The 15,632-nt window shown below is 29.7% G+C and overlaps 1 protein-coding gene across 1 annotated transcript; it reads left to right on the top strand.

Annotated features, from left to right (window-relative positions):
• The first annotated feature begins 5,994 nt into the window (after positions 1-5,994).
• Positions 5,995-15,575, top strand: LOC104884384 (cytochrome P450 CYP72A219). The gene is made up of 5 exons (XM_010669026.4): positions 5,995-6,299; positions 10,522-10,730; positions 13,193-13,443; positions 14,269-14,650; positions 15,016-15,575. Exons 1-5 carry the CDS (start codon positions 6,026-6,028, stop codon positions 15,439-15,441), a joined length of 1,542 nt encoding a protein of 513 aa, XP_010667328.1. The 5' UTR covers positions 5,995-6,025; the 3' UTR covers positions 15,442-15,575.
• Positions 15,576-15,632: the final 57 nt, after the last annotated feature.

Here is a 15,632-nt window from a genome sequence, read left to right as displayed (position 1 = left end):
CCAAGGACAATCAGCTAGAATAATTGTTGATCTGCCACGCTTACGTTTCCTTTATATTGGCCTCTGAGGCCATGTGGGGTTTGTAGAATTGCTTAAAGCAAGGGCCTCGAGGAAAATCGTACTCATGAGTGTGACTAAAATTTCCCGTCCATTTGTATGAACTAAAGCATTATTATGAATAATGAATTATGATATCATAATTGTTGAATGTTGATCATCAATGTCAAAGAAACCTTTATAATTTATATGCAAGTGTTATAATATAGTATTATGATGTTGTTCATCATAACTGTTAAAGAAACATATAAACCTTTATAATTTATAGGAAAATTTGTCAAAAAAAACCTTTTAAAAAGTTCAATTTTACGAGAAACAAACTTATAATGTATTTTTTGCGAAAAAAAATAAAAACACTGACTTATGGCCCGTTCGTTATCGTTCTTTGTTTTCAGTTTTTAGTTTTTTTGAAAACTAAAACCCATAAAGAGGAAATCAGAAAAAGTGGTTTTCACTTTTTAGTTGCCAGTTTTCAAAATCATTATTTTCTCAGTAAATTTGACTAATTTTTTTATTTACTATAGGACAAATATCATATGACTTTGAAAATAAAAAGCCAAAAAATAGAAAATCACAGTAATATCGAACGAGCCCTTAATTTTTCTTGCAAGATGAAACCTATTTTCCTTTTTCGGTGTAGTTTTTGAGATGCATAGGGGTAAAACTGTAGTTAATGAAAATATGGGGTTAAAGAAAGATAGAAGAGTCAACGTTAAAATTGAGAAAAACACACCAAAAAGTGAGAATGAGTTTCTTCTTGCAAGAAAAATTATGACATTGTATCGTTGATCATCAAACTATTAAAGACACCTTTATATGGGGGGATTTGTCCAATGGCTTCATGCTAGGATCCATTTGCTTACAGGGGAAGGTTTAGGAATTTAGACTTGGAGAACCACCAATATTATGGATTAGTAACCAAATCATATAGGGAGTATTTACTATGCCTGGTACATCGACTCCCTAGTCATTTTATCGCAAAAATGGATAATGAGAAATTTAGATTTGACGTGAATAAATTTGATATTAATATTTCGTATATTAATATTTTCAAAAAAAAAATTGTTCTTATACAAAGTTGTTAGGAATATTTGCAAACAACATAGTCCACACCTATGTTTTCAGTCCCGCTACAAATTTTGAAAAAGATCTTGAAATTCTCAACCAATTCGGACTTAGGGCTTGTTCTCTTCGGCATAAAACAATTGAATTGATCTGAACTGAATTGAATTGAACTGAACTAAACTAAACTAAACTAAACTGAATTGGACTGAACTGAACTGAACTGAATTTAATTGAATTAAATTAAATGTAATAAATATATAAATAATATTTAAACAATAATAATATGAATATTGAGTAAATACTTATAATGATAAGTAATAATAATGAATAATAATAGTATTTTGCATATTTTTAAATGATAGTTATGAATAAATAATATTAATAATCATAAATTAATAATAATAATTAATGATAATAATGATAATTAATAATTATTATTTTATATTATTTGTATTAATATATTAATACTTGATGTTGATTATATAATAAGAGTAATATACAAGAGTTAAATTAATATTACTATTTTAATAATTAGATTTAATAATATAATAATATTTAGTAATAAAAATAATGATTGGGTTGTACCGCCTAAAATTTCCTCATAAACTGTTTTGACACTATTTTATTGGTTTATGGGCTAAACAAACGTGGGTTTATTTGTGTTTTTGACCTAAACTATGTTCCTTCTAATAATAATAGTAATAATAATGAGGAAAGCTATAATAAACAAAATAATATATAGAAATAATAATAATACTTAATAATAATGATATAAAAGTAAATAATAATGATAATAATAATAATAATAATAATAATAATAATAATAATAATAATAATGATAAGAAGAAGAAGAAGAAGAAGAAGAATAAGTAAAATAAACTAGACCAACATAATAATAATATTTAACAAAATGGTTATAAAAGAATGGAGCTGAGCTGAACTGAACTGAGCTGAACTGAAAATAAACAAGGGAGAACAGACCCTTAGTCCTTTTAAAATAAGCTATTCCTTTTTAGTGCTTAAGAGCTAAATAATTATATTAAAATTATCTTTTCAATATTAAAAAATCATGCAAGCAAAAGAAATAGCCAATAAATAAAAGAATAAATAGAGAATTGATAGAACACGACGAAAGAAAGGATTAAGGTAACAATGAAAGAATTTAAGGAAACAATGACAGAAAGAAAGTTGTGGAAGTCTATAGCTATGAAGATTTGGAAGGAAATTATGTTTTAATCAAAAGGTAAACAAGGAGATTTGATCCCCCATCTCCCCCGATCTATACTACGGGCAAAGAACGAATGAAATAAATAATCGAATATGTAATAGTACATGTGCAAGCGTAATATTTTATTTTAAAAAACTGTTTTCACGAAAACCCATTTTTTAAAATTTTTTGGGGACTGGGCCACCCATGCCTTTATAATATCTGCCAATACATGTGCAAGCCTACTATTTTATTTTAAAGTACTGTTTTCACGAAAACCCAAAAACAGTTTTTTAAATTATTTTGGGGACTGGGCCACCCAGGCCTTTATAATATCTGCCCCCTACAGGAGTTAAAGGCGTAAAGCTTATTTCACGTGTATATATTAAACTACTCCCTCCGTCCCATAATATAGTGCTTGTTTCTTTTTTCACGGTCTCCAAAACGTAACTTTGACCTTTAATATCTTCAATTCCTTATTGATAAAAAATATAAAAAGTTGATATTATGAAACTACACATTGAGACGAATCTAACAAGATCCTACATGAATATGTTTTTTTATATATACAAATGAGAATATTCGGTCAAAGATTTTAAAGTTTGACCACCAAAAATGAAATAGGCACTATATTATGGGACGGAGGGAGTAGTACTGACGACGTCAAAGTGGGGAATCTATTAATACAGATCCGTGTTTGGTGATCAATATTGCTTAATGCCCATTACCGGCACTAATCTTTTTGTATAGGTTTTTGTTTTCCAGTGGATTAGTTGCGAAATATGGCACCATATGTTATTGGTTTATTTGTATTTCATATTCAATCATACAAATTATTAGATTTTTTAAAAAAATTCCCTTTTGAGAATCTTGTTTAAGATAAATTCTCTTCGGACTAATCTCGCACGAGGTAACTTATCCACATGCCAACAAGCCCCAACACTATTTATAGACATTTGACATCAACCTAGTTGTTCTTTCTCCATTTTTTGTTTCCATTTGAATTTCGAACTACTTAAGATAGTTTTAATAAATAACCCGATGGTTTTACCAAATGGATTAAATAAGTCACGAATAGATTAAACTAATCATTAAACAGATTCAAGCATGTAATTTAAGCTGGTCACTAAATAAATTAAACTAGTTACTATATTCGAAAAAATGGTTCATTCTATTCTTAACATTGGGCTTGGGCTGTTGCCTATTTTTAGATTAAAAGTAAGCAGTTTCTTACAAGACCAACTGACTCAACAAAGTGGTTTGATTATACATTCATTTGGAGATGTTATATATTAGATGTTGTCTTCTTAATCTTATAATTGTTGTTATTGGTCGATATATTGTATTATCAAACTTTTATTAGTAAAGTTTAGTTGAATTAGCAATGTGTTAGTAAGTGTAGTTGATAATCATGATTTGTTATCGATGTAAAAAAATGATCTGTTTTATCATATTGTACCAAGAGTAAGTTTAGTTTAAAATCATTGATTGTCATATCCAATGACTATTACATTGTCTAAAAGATCCTAGTGATCTGTTACTTTTTTAAGGTTTAACCAGACAAGTTTGTAGGTTAGCCTCCTTAAAGTGTTTTTTCAACTCTAGACCATGTAGACCGTAAACCTTAGACTCAACTTTTGTCATTTAGACCCTAAATGCTAGACTCAAATCCTATACCATACACATCATGGGCTCTATCGTAAGTTATGAAATATAAAAAATATTGAAAATTGGATAAAAATAAAGGAAATAGGATAGACCCTATACCTGGACCCAAGACCTTATAGACCCTCTAGCAGACCCTAGACCTTGTAGACCCTAAGGGTTTGGGTCCAACTTTTCTAGACCCGTAGGGTACAGGTCCAACAAAAATTTAGGGTTCCGGTTTAGGGTTGCCCTATCCATGCCCATCCCTACTCGAGAGGGAGGGGTATGGTAAGGGAAACCTCACCCCCAAAAAGCATCTAGTGGGGTTTGATTTTCATGACCTTGAAGTCATGAAACCAAACATTTAGCACTAGATAGTAGAATAGGGAAATGCTAGAGAGAAGTTGGAGCCAAAAGATGCCTAAGATTTTTAGAAAGAGAAATCCTAATAGGAAAAAAGAAACAAAATGAAAGCCCCATTACCAACCATCTTCTTCTCTTATTTCTTTCTACAAAACAAACTCCATGAAATATTCATCACATAGTAAGGCTTATAGAGTTTATAACAAAAACCAAAAATATCAACAGTAAAGTCTGCAAGATTAAAGCCGAAAATATCCCTCTACAATAATTGAAAAGGAGTAAGGTAAAGCCAATTGAACATTGACAAAATTATTCCCACACTGTTGCGGTCTTGTGTTTAGATTAAGGCTATGTTTAGTTCACTTATTTTTGTTTATCAGATCAGAAACAATAAGTTCAGCTCATGTTAGTTTGTAGTTAAAAACTCATTATTATTATTAAATATCTTTCATTACATAGTAGTAAAAATAGAATAATTGAATATTAATAAAATACTCATTGAGACGAATCAAACAAGACCTCGCATGATTATATTTTTTCTTATATATTGAGAAAAATCTAAAAGGTAAGTTTTGACCTAGCTAAATGACCTCGTGTTCTGTGTGTTTTAGTAAGAAATCATATTTTGAGATATTTTGCATACTTCGTGACGGTCCCACAGTCCACACCCACATACCTAGGGCATGTTCTCTTCGTCATAAAACAGCTGAACTGAACTGAACTGAATTGATCGGAGCTGAACTAAACTGAACTGAACCGAACTTAACCGAACTGAATGAACTGAATTTAATTGAAATGAATTAAATTAAATTAAATTGAATGTAATGAATGTATAAATAATATATAAACAATAATAATATGAATATTAAATAATAATTATAATGATAAGTAATAATAATAGTATTTTGAATATTTTTAAATAGTTATAAATAAATAATATTAATAATCATAAATTAATAATAATAATAATAATTAACAATAATAATGATAATTTAATAATAATTATTTTATATTATTTGTATTAATATATTAATACTTGATGATGATGTATAATAACAATAATATCTAAGAAGTAAATTAATATTACTATTTTAATAATTAGATTTAATAATATAATTTTAGTAATAAAAATAATGATTGGGTTGGACCGCAAAAATTTCATCATAAACCATCTTGACGCGATTTGATTGGTTTATGGGCTAAAAAATGTGGGTTTATTTATGCTTTGACCTAAATCATGTTCCTCCTAATAATAATAGTAATAATAATGAGTAAAGCTATAATAAACAAAATAATATATAGAAACAACAACAATAATAATGATAATAATAATAGTAATAATAATAATAAAACTTACTACTTAATAGTAATGATATAAAAATAAATAATAATAATAATAACAATAATAATAATAGTAATAATAACAATAATTAGTAAATAAATTATACCAACATAATAATAATATTTAACAAAATGGTTATAAAAGAATAGAGCTGAACTGAATTGAACTGAACTGAACTGATTGAACTGAACTGAACTGAACTGAATAGAAAATAAAATGTAGAGAACATGCCCTAGTTTTGACATAAGCACAATGCGTAGTCCCACCCCAAATGCATTGTTGTCTATATAAACTACATACTCACTTTGTTTGCATATAGTACTAACTAATAAGCAGTAAGAACCATGGAAAGAATCCATATTATTTGTGCTGCTTTTTTTATAGTCTTTACACACATAGCATTTTATTTCATCAACAAACTTTGGTTAAGGCCCAAGAGGCTGGAAAATTTCTTAAGAAAACATGGATTTCAGGGCAATCCATACCGTTCAATTCACGGAGATCTCTCGGAGATCACTCGCCTCACACGATCTGCACTTTCCAAGCCCATATCATCCCTCTCTCATGATATTATTCCTCGCATCATGCCTTTTGTTAATGAAACCATCCAACAATATGGTATTTTTTCACCTCATCATATTTACCGGTCTTAATCTTTTGTTGTCCAAATTTTGTTCTTTTTATATGCATGTAGACATGTAGCTTCTTTATATTAAAACATCTGTGTGTATTTTCTTGACCTCATAGTTTATACAATCAGATTTTATTGATCTTTATTTAAATAGAGTTCATTCGAAAATCACAGTAGTTATTATGCAGAGAGCAAGATATTCCATTGCGTCCAAACAAAAAGTAAATATTCCCTCCCGTCTTTTTTTATTTGCTACAAGTACTTTTTCACAAAGACCAAGGAGGGAGTGGGGACCATTGACATAAATGGAATTAACAAAAAAGCAAATAGGTAAATTGTGGGACCTATGTATTATATATGGAAACATTTACAAAATCAAGAAGGGAGTGATGGCAAATTTGTAAATAAAGTGTGGGACCTATGTACTATATATGGAAATATTTGCAAATGTAGCAAATAAATTGAGACACCCCTAAATGGCAAAATGTAGCAAATAAATTGAAACACCCCTAAATGGCAAAATGTAGCAAATAAAAAAAGACGGAGGGAGTAATAATTTTCACAAATGATTAAGGCTATGTTTAGTTCACCTGAAATTTTCTGATCTGAACTTATCTGATCTGAACTTATTTTTTCTAATCTGAACTGATCTGATTACAAGATCTTATCTTTTAGATTTCTCTCAATATATAAGGAAAAATATAGTCATGTGGGGTCTTGTTTGATTCGTCTCAATGAATACTTTATTAATATTCAATTATTATAATTTTTACAAATATATAATGAGAGATATAATGATTTTTAAATATAAGCATGATCTGAACTGATCTGATCGGAACTTATTTTTTCTATCTGATCTAATCTGATTAGATCTGAAATAAGCAAAAATAAGGTGAACTGAACATAGCCTAAATACCAAAAATATCAACAGTCACACCGAAAGCAGAAAATATCCCCTACAATAATTCTAAAGGAGTAAGGTAAAGCCAAATGAATATTGACAAAATTATTCGCACACGGTCTTGAGGAAGATCAACTATGGGAAATTGGGAATTTCGGATTAAGGCATAATACACTTTCTTTTTTACATGATGAAAGTCTGCAACTTGTGATTGATGAATTGATGATGATTCTTGATGATACTTGAGGATGATGATGATTCTTGATGAAGGATTGATGATGATGACGTGATGGTTTTTGCACAAAGAGTTGTTTTAGATTATTTTTTTTAAATGAAATCAGTGGGGATACTGGGTTGGAACTTGGAAGTGAAAGAGAAAGAGGAGAGAGAATGGAGTTGTGGCATTTGATGGGTAGTGGCTTGTGGTGGATTAGAAAAAGGAATAAAATAATAATAATAATAACAATAACAATAACAATAATAATAATAATAATGACTCATGTCTATAATTGTCATTTTATACCTTAATATACTTATCAGCTTTTATCAAACAACTAAGTTTTACCAAAAACATTTATATAAACAGAAGTGAAATCCGTAGTCAAATCCGCTAAATAAAAAAGTTAGGGTTTTCTACGTTATACCTTTGTATTTTTTCAATTTTTACGTTGTACCCCAAACTTTTCAAAATTCTACATAGTACCCTTAAACTTACTTTTTTTAACGGACAATGCCCCTATCGCTGATTATACATCATTAATTTCGTCTATTTTTGATATTCCGGTGGAACGAATCTAATTAGTGAATAACCTTCTAAGGGTTAAACTATGTATAAGTCAAATTAGTTCCAATAAATTTAAAAAAATTAATGAAATTAATGACATTTAAGAAGCAATTTGTGCATCGTGCATTAAAAAAGGTAACCTTGAGGGTACCGAGTGGAATTTTTAAAAAGTTGGGGTAAAACGTAGAAATTGAAGAAACACAAGGGTATAACGTAGAAAAACCCAAAAAGTTAAAACTCTAACAGCAAACTCTAAACTGTAACAGTTAAACTCTAAACTCTGTTTGCCAAACAGGGCCTATGTGTAAGATCAAATTATGGTTACTGTTTATCGCCCTTTAAATAGAGTGGTGGATATGAATTATTAATCTATTATAAAAGGGGAAGGGGAGGACGATGGTATCCCATTTTAAAAATGGTAAATTACCCTTAATGATCTACTAAGATAAAAAATGTTATAAAAAAAATTTAAGAACAATTTGTCATTCTAAACAAGTTAAAAATGATATATGCATTGAATATTCCAATCAAAAAATTAAATGGGTATATTTTGACATTTACTTGTCATTCTAAACAAGTTAAAAATGTTCTATGCATCAAATATTTCAATAAAAAAATAAATGGAACAAAATATTTTGACCCTTTTTTTTTATAAGAGAAATATGATATACATGACGTCTTGACGTGCACATGAAAATGGTTAGCATTCTTTTTTTTTTTTTTGAATACTTTTTCATTCAGTCAAACCAACTCATTATGTCTATTATTTTTGCACAAAATTCATTCAATAAAAATTAATACTTCATTCGTTCCAATTTAAATGCAACCAATGCACCTTTTCATATCTTAAGGCATTATTTTGACCACATATATCTATAATTACATATAAGTATGAATTACAAAAATTACATTTTATGAAAGTACGCCAAGAGACGAATCTATAAGATATCCCTCGACTATGTTTTTCATTATGTATAAATCACAAATCTTAGTCAAAGTGAAAAGGGTGAAAAATGAAAAGGTACATTTGTTGCATTTTATTCGGAATGGAAGAAGTATTATAAATCACTCACAACGTAACATTTGTTATTTTTACATCAACGAATTAATATATGTAAATTCATCTAAGTCAAGGGTCTGTTCTCCCCAGCTTGTTTTCAGTTCAGTTCAATTCAGTTCAGTTCAATTCAGTTCAATTCAATTCAGTTCAGTTCAGATCAGTTCAGTTCATACCAGTTCATTTCAGTTCAGTTCAGCTCTTGACAATACTTTTACTCTCACATATCACTATTCATTTCAGTTCAGTTCAGTTCAGTTCAATTCAGTTTAGTTCAGATCAGTTCAGTTCAATTCAGTTCAGTTCAATTCAGTTCAGTTCAATTCAGTTCAGTTCAATTCAATTCAGTTCAAATTAATTGTTTTATGCCGAAGAGAACATGCCATTAATCTTTCATATTTTGAGTGTAATCATAAATATAATACGGATGAAGTATATATTAAAAAAATGACAACTTTTAAAATTAACAAACCCTCTAATGTTGGTACATTGTTAAACAAGAAATAAGAAAAGTAGTTTGGATGCAAAACTGTAATTTTGATAAATTTGGGGAAGGGCAGAGCAGATATAATGACAATATGCCAAAATTTTGCCTAAAACTAATAACCCCACCAACAAGGATGCACAACAATATACTTCCTCCGTTTTTTTTTAAATGTTACACTTTCTATTTTAGGAAATTTTAAATTAGATGTTACACTTTTATTTTGGGTAATAATTTCTCTCTATCTCTCACCTATCACATGTTCACATGGGACCCTTTTGTTTTTCATTCTCTCTATCTCTCTCCTCTCCAAAAATTACCTAGGAGTCCGTGATTTGAAAAGTGTAACATCTAAAAAAAAACGGAGGAAGTATATAATTTGTGTCAATTCCTTATTGGATTTCTTTACACAATCAATTATCAGTTATCTGGAATTTGTTTTAGACAGTCGTTTGGCAATGGACTTTTTATAAGCTAAAAGCCAACTTTTTTCATCCAAAAATAAATTTTAAATGTGCAACCTAAAGAAAGAACACTAATTCATTGTAATTTAATATTTTAAGTTCAGATGCACTAAAAAACTGTAAAACCATTGAGTTTTATCAAAGATCCATCTCTAATCTTTGTATCTAAGAGCAACAAGAATTACTTAATCAAATCACTAGAACTAAATCTATCAAAGAGAAGATAAAACACAATGTAACTGGTAAAGAAAAAAAAAAGATGGTTCTCATTGATTGAATGTTATAGTAGGTAACACATAAGATGGTAACTAGAATATATCCACTGAAATTAGTGGAGAAGTCAAATAAGTTAAGTAAAAGTTATTATTGGTTCCGAAATATAAGCGATCCTGTTTTGTTGATAGTTATATACAATAAATATTATGTACAAATGGTGATCAAAATTCTTAGTAAAAGTAAAATGAATAGTGACTATAATGTAGAAAAATCAATTAAACAAAAATTGTTACATACGTGCAGGCTTGAAGTCTTTTATATGGTACGGTAGAAGGCCAAGAGTCAACATCACCAAGCCAGAACACATAAGGGAAATATTCACCAAATATGAGGTGTACCACAAGGAGTGCCCGACGGGGAGTGGAACTTTTGGCCTAGTAATGCGAGAGGGTCAAAATTGGGTCAAAATTAGACGAATTCTTAATCCTGCTTTTCATGTCGAGAAGTTAAAGGTAAACATTATTTTATTGGTATTGTAAAGGCTTTAATCATATTGTGAAAGATGCAACTAATGAAGTGAAAACAATAAACAATTAACATAAGAAATTAATGTGGTTCTAACATTTACAGGCACAGGAGAAACAATTTTATTAGATTTAGGAGAGAGAACATGTTATAGAATATGTAGGTATAAATTAATTATAGGATCTATATAGTATCCTACTAATTAATCTAAAACAAATAAGCCTAAACAGACTAGATATATTAAATGGCATATATCGAAAAGTTCGGGGGCGTTTCCCCCTTACCCCTACCAAGGCGTTTCACCCATGGATCTTGTGCTTGGTTAATCCAAGCATCATATAATTAATTTAAAGCATAGTTCAACAAATCTATACCCTGAAATTGGGGGGCTTACCACTTTTTCACATCAGTTAGTCTTCTAATAGAACGTGTACTTTTAATTTAAAAGTAGGGGGGTCCAAGTCCTATATTAAGAAGAGAACGGACCACCTTTTTAAACATAGTGACTAGTTTAATCTATTTAGTAATCATTTTAATCTATATAGTGACCTATTTAATCTATTCATTAATCATATTATTTAATTCATTTAATGAGTGGTTTAATCCATTTAATGACTAGTTTAATCCATTCCGTAAGATTGTTAGGCTATTTTTAGAAATTGTTTGTTGTAATTAAAAATTCAAAGGGAAATAAAGGAAGGAGAGAAGAGAAGAGAGGAGGCGACTAGGTGGTGCAAGATACCTAGAAATAGTGTTGGGTTAGAGAGAAATGAAATGGACTTGTTAGGAGAATGTAGGTTTAGGTTCTTTAATTTTATGTTAAAATTAGACTGTTTATTATAATAATTTGTGTTTTAACATTTTCCTTGTATTTTATGTCATTGATTGGCCTTTTGATGATAGAGGTGTTGGTTGCAATTTAGATTTTTTTAAAAAATTATATATTCTAATGGAACTAGAATCTATTTATACATCTATAGAAAGGAGAACTCTTTGTAGAGCATGCAAATAAGCAGGATGTCATAATTAAAGTTTGATTTTAGAAAAAACAAACTTTAGAGTTTGCTCTACACTAAACCAAGGAAATGATTAACTTAAGTGATAAAAGCTTTACAATTCAAAAATTCTAATTCGTGTACTATTATTGTTAGTTTGAGAAGTAATTATAAGTGGGATCCATTTATAATAAATTAATAATTTTAAAGTACGGTCATAAACATTATACTAGGACAATATTTTTTTATCAATTAATTAAACAATATTTAATTGAATAGGATCTTGTTCTCTTACTTAATAACAATTGTAAACTTTTATATTATTAAAATTAGGATTTCTTAAGGAATAATTAAACAATATTTAATCAGATTGTCTAAGTCTTAGTTTTGAAACAATCTCTGATGTTGTTTAATATCCTAACTCATAGAACGTACAATTTCTTAAAGTTACAGTGCATTTTATACGAATTCCGGCTCCCAATTTATAGTAGAGAATATTTTATTCCATACTAGAAGATACTACCCCTTTTCTTAATAAGTGCAACATTTTCCTTATTTGGAATAGTCACAATAAGTGCAACCAAGCTCAAAATGGTAAAAAAAAAAGTTCAATATTATTACAAATATGCCACCAAAAGCAAGATGGGACTATAACTTTTTTGTTTCATCACTTGAATAATGAATTACTCTACTTTATTGTGGTCCCAACTTTCTCTCTCTACATTCCTTGGTATTCCCCCACTTTCTCTATGTTGCACTTATTAAGCAACGGAGGAAGTATAAATTTGTCTATTTAGTCTTATAAATATAGAACTCCTCCGTTTTATAATATACTCCCTCCGTTTCACAATATAAGGCACGCACGATATTCGAGGTCGAACTTTGACCGTTAATTACTCTCAATTTATGTTGATAAAAAAATTTTAAAAATAATATTATTATAATATTTTTCAAGACGAATCCAACGGTATAATTTTTATAATTTTTATTTAACATATTTGAGAGATATTTGTGGTCAAAGCAAATTTTCGTAAAATACAAATGACTTATATTTTGAAACAGAGGGAGTACTTATTTCTTATTCATTTTAATTTATAAAATCGTACATTTTCTTTGTGAATCTTTTACATTCGAAATGATGCTTTAGTGATTTTGATTACTTCTCCGCACTTAAATCCAAGTCCAAGTTCCAATGAAGATATTTTAGATTGTTTCATTATACTCCAACAATTGATGTATTAATTCAATGCTTTTTTCTGGAAAAAAACTTTATCTACCCAGTGGGTCAACAACCAACTATTAATAGAAATAAATAAATAGTGGAATCCAACTCATCAGTTCTAATACTATTCTAGTTTCTTATTGTTCTATTTCTAGTAAGTTAACTACCCACCGGATAGATGTAGCATTGCCCTTTTTCTCTCACCACATTTCATGCTTTTTGATTTTTGTAGAACATGGTGCCAACAATGCAATTAAGTTGCGAGACAATGTTAAAAAAATGGGAAGAAATGGTAGCAGAAAAAGGATCGTCCGAAATTGATGTGTGGTCTTCATTAAGTAGTATGTCAGCTGATGTAATTGCTAGAGCAGCGTTTGGAACTTCTTACGAAGAGGGAAAACGACTATTTAAGCTCCAAGATCAACATGTAATAATCACCTTTCAAGTGCTACGTTCTGTTACTAATTACATTCCAGGATGGAGGTATGATCAACAATACTCGCATTATTATGCCCCTTCTTTAGTATTCATGGAGTCGTGGTACCCCCGCCCCCCAAAAGATCAAAAATTCATTCATTTCTTTTAAGTTTTGAGCACAGTATCTAAAAGAGTAATTTTATATTGAAAAAGATGCAAATAATACAAATGATTGGGAATAATAAAAATGGTTGGAACGATAAAAGTTTGAGGCAAGGAAAAAGTGTGATTGAAAATACTCCATCTGATCTTTATTAGTTTACCCCTTTTTTATTACACAGAGTTTTAGGAGAAATAGTGTTGTGGGTCATAGAAAGAAAGAGAAACTATTATTTTATATTAAAGTTGAATGTATGTGTGATGAAAAGTTAGTGGTCTCATTCCAAAAATAGAAAAAAAAGAAAGGAATAAACTAATAAGAGACATCCCAAAAAAGAATACGGGTAAACTAATAAAGACCGGAAGGAATATATGATAATGTTGAGGGGTGTTCATCATTGTTTGATTCAAACCCTTTATTTAATAAACGGTACGATTATCTGTTATAACCATTAGGGATTTAGTATTGTTAAATAGGGTGTGCAAAAATGATTTAGAGTACGAAACCCTTAATTAAATTCTAATATGGCGATGATAGTTTTTTGAGAAATAATAATTATTGCTAAATAAATGTCCTTACGCTTACCTATACGAAGAATCAGATGGCCTTTTGTTGTTTTATCTTTTTGTATGATAGGGTATTTAGAGCGTTAATTAGCGTGATTATCCGAAATCAAACAAGTAGCTAGTAAAATATGTCAAGCTGAAAATGGATGTCGTAATAATTTGCAGGTACATTCCAACAAAGATGAATCGAAAGAAGATCAAGGTTGAGCGTGAAATCCGAGAAATAGTAAAGAATTTGATATGCAAAAGGAAAGAATCACTAAAAAAAGGTAAGTACGAGCACAAAGATGACTTACTAGGAATAATGTTGGAGTCAAATGAAAAAGAGATTGAAGAGCATGGAAGTGGGATGACAATGGATGACATAATTGAAGAGTGCAAATTGTTTCATTTGGCTGGAGAGGACACCACTGCAGCTTTGCTTACATGGACAATGTTGTTGTTAAGTCAATACCAAGATTGGCAAACTAAAGCAAGAGAGGAGGTTTTTAAGCACTTTGGAAAGGATAAGTCTCCCGATTTTGAAAGCATCAATCATCTTAAAATAGTAAGCTAACTTTATTATTTACCTACTTCCTACTTTTATTATTCAAAAATTAATAAGTACTATTACTTTCGTCTTTTTTTAGTTGCTATATTTACTTTAACACATAGGCCAAGGAAACATGTGTGGAACATTGAAAAGTAGAACAATAAAGTATAAAATAGTTGTTTTTTTGTCTAATAAAAACAAAAATAAGGATATAAAGGTAAATAATATGTGGGTACCACATACTAAAAGTAAAAATATTTGACAAATATAACATTAAAAAGAGACATGTCTAAATAGTAAAATGTAGCAACTAAAAGAAGACTGATGGAGTATATCTCATAATGTTGAATTTCTAAGACATTGTTAATTTTCTATGGCAGGTAGCTATGATTATAAATGAAACTCTGAGATTTTATCCTCCCGTGACATCTCTTTCTCGGATGATCCACCAAAATACCAAACTAGATAAGTTACCTCTACTAAAAGGGAAAGAATTCAGTTTGCCAACTATTCTTGTACATCGAGATCCAGATCTATGGGGTAGTGATGCAAACGAGTTTAATCCAGGTCGATTTGCACAAGGAGTATCAAATGCAGCTAAAGTCCCAGGTTCCTTCTTCCCCTTTGGTGGTGGACCTCGAGTGTGTATTGGCCAAAATTTCGCATTAGTAGAGGCGAAGCTAGTTTTGGCAAAGATTCTTCAACGCTTCTCATTTCAACTCTCCCCTTCTTATGTTCATGCTCCTAGATGTCTAGTGAGCTTAGAACCTCAATTTGGGACTCCTCTTATTCTAAACAAGATCTAAGTACTTCCATGAATCTTGACGTAATTTTTTAATTGTACTATTTTGAATTTTAGCCTTTCTTTCCAAGTCAATGTTTCTATTGGGAAAGACATGCCGTTACAACGGCCACATTTGAATAAAGTCATTTATCCGAATTTTGATTCATTGTTTGAAAGAAGAAGCCTTTATTTAAATTTTTGTTGATATATCAG

Source organism: Beta vulgaris, chromosome 8 (assembly GCF_026745355.1).
Source record: "Beta vulgaris subsp. vulgaris cultivar EL10 chromosome 8, EL10.2, whole genome shotgun sequence".
NCBI lineage: Eukaryota > Viridiplantae > Streptophyta > Magnoliopsida > Caryophyllales > Amaranthaceae > Beta > Beta vulgaris.
Note: the sequence above shows the minus strand (reverse complement) of the source record. Positions and strands in the feature narration are given on the sequence as shown.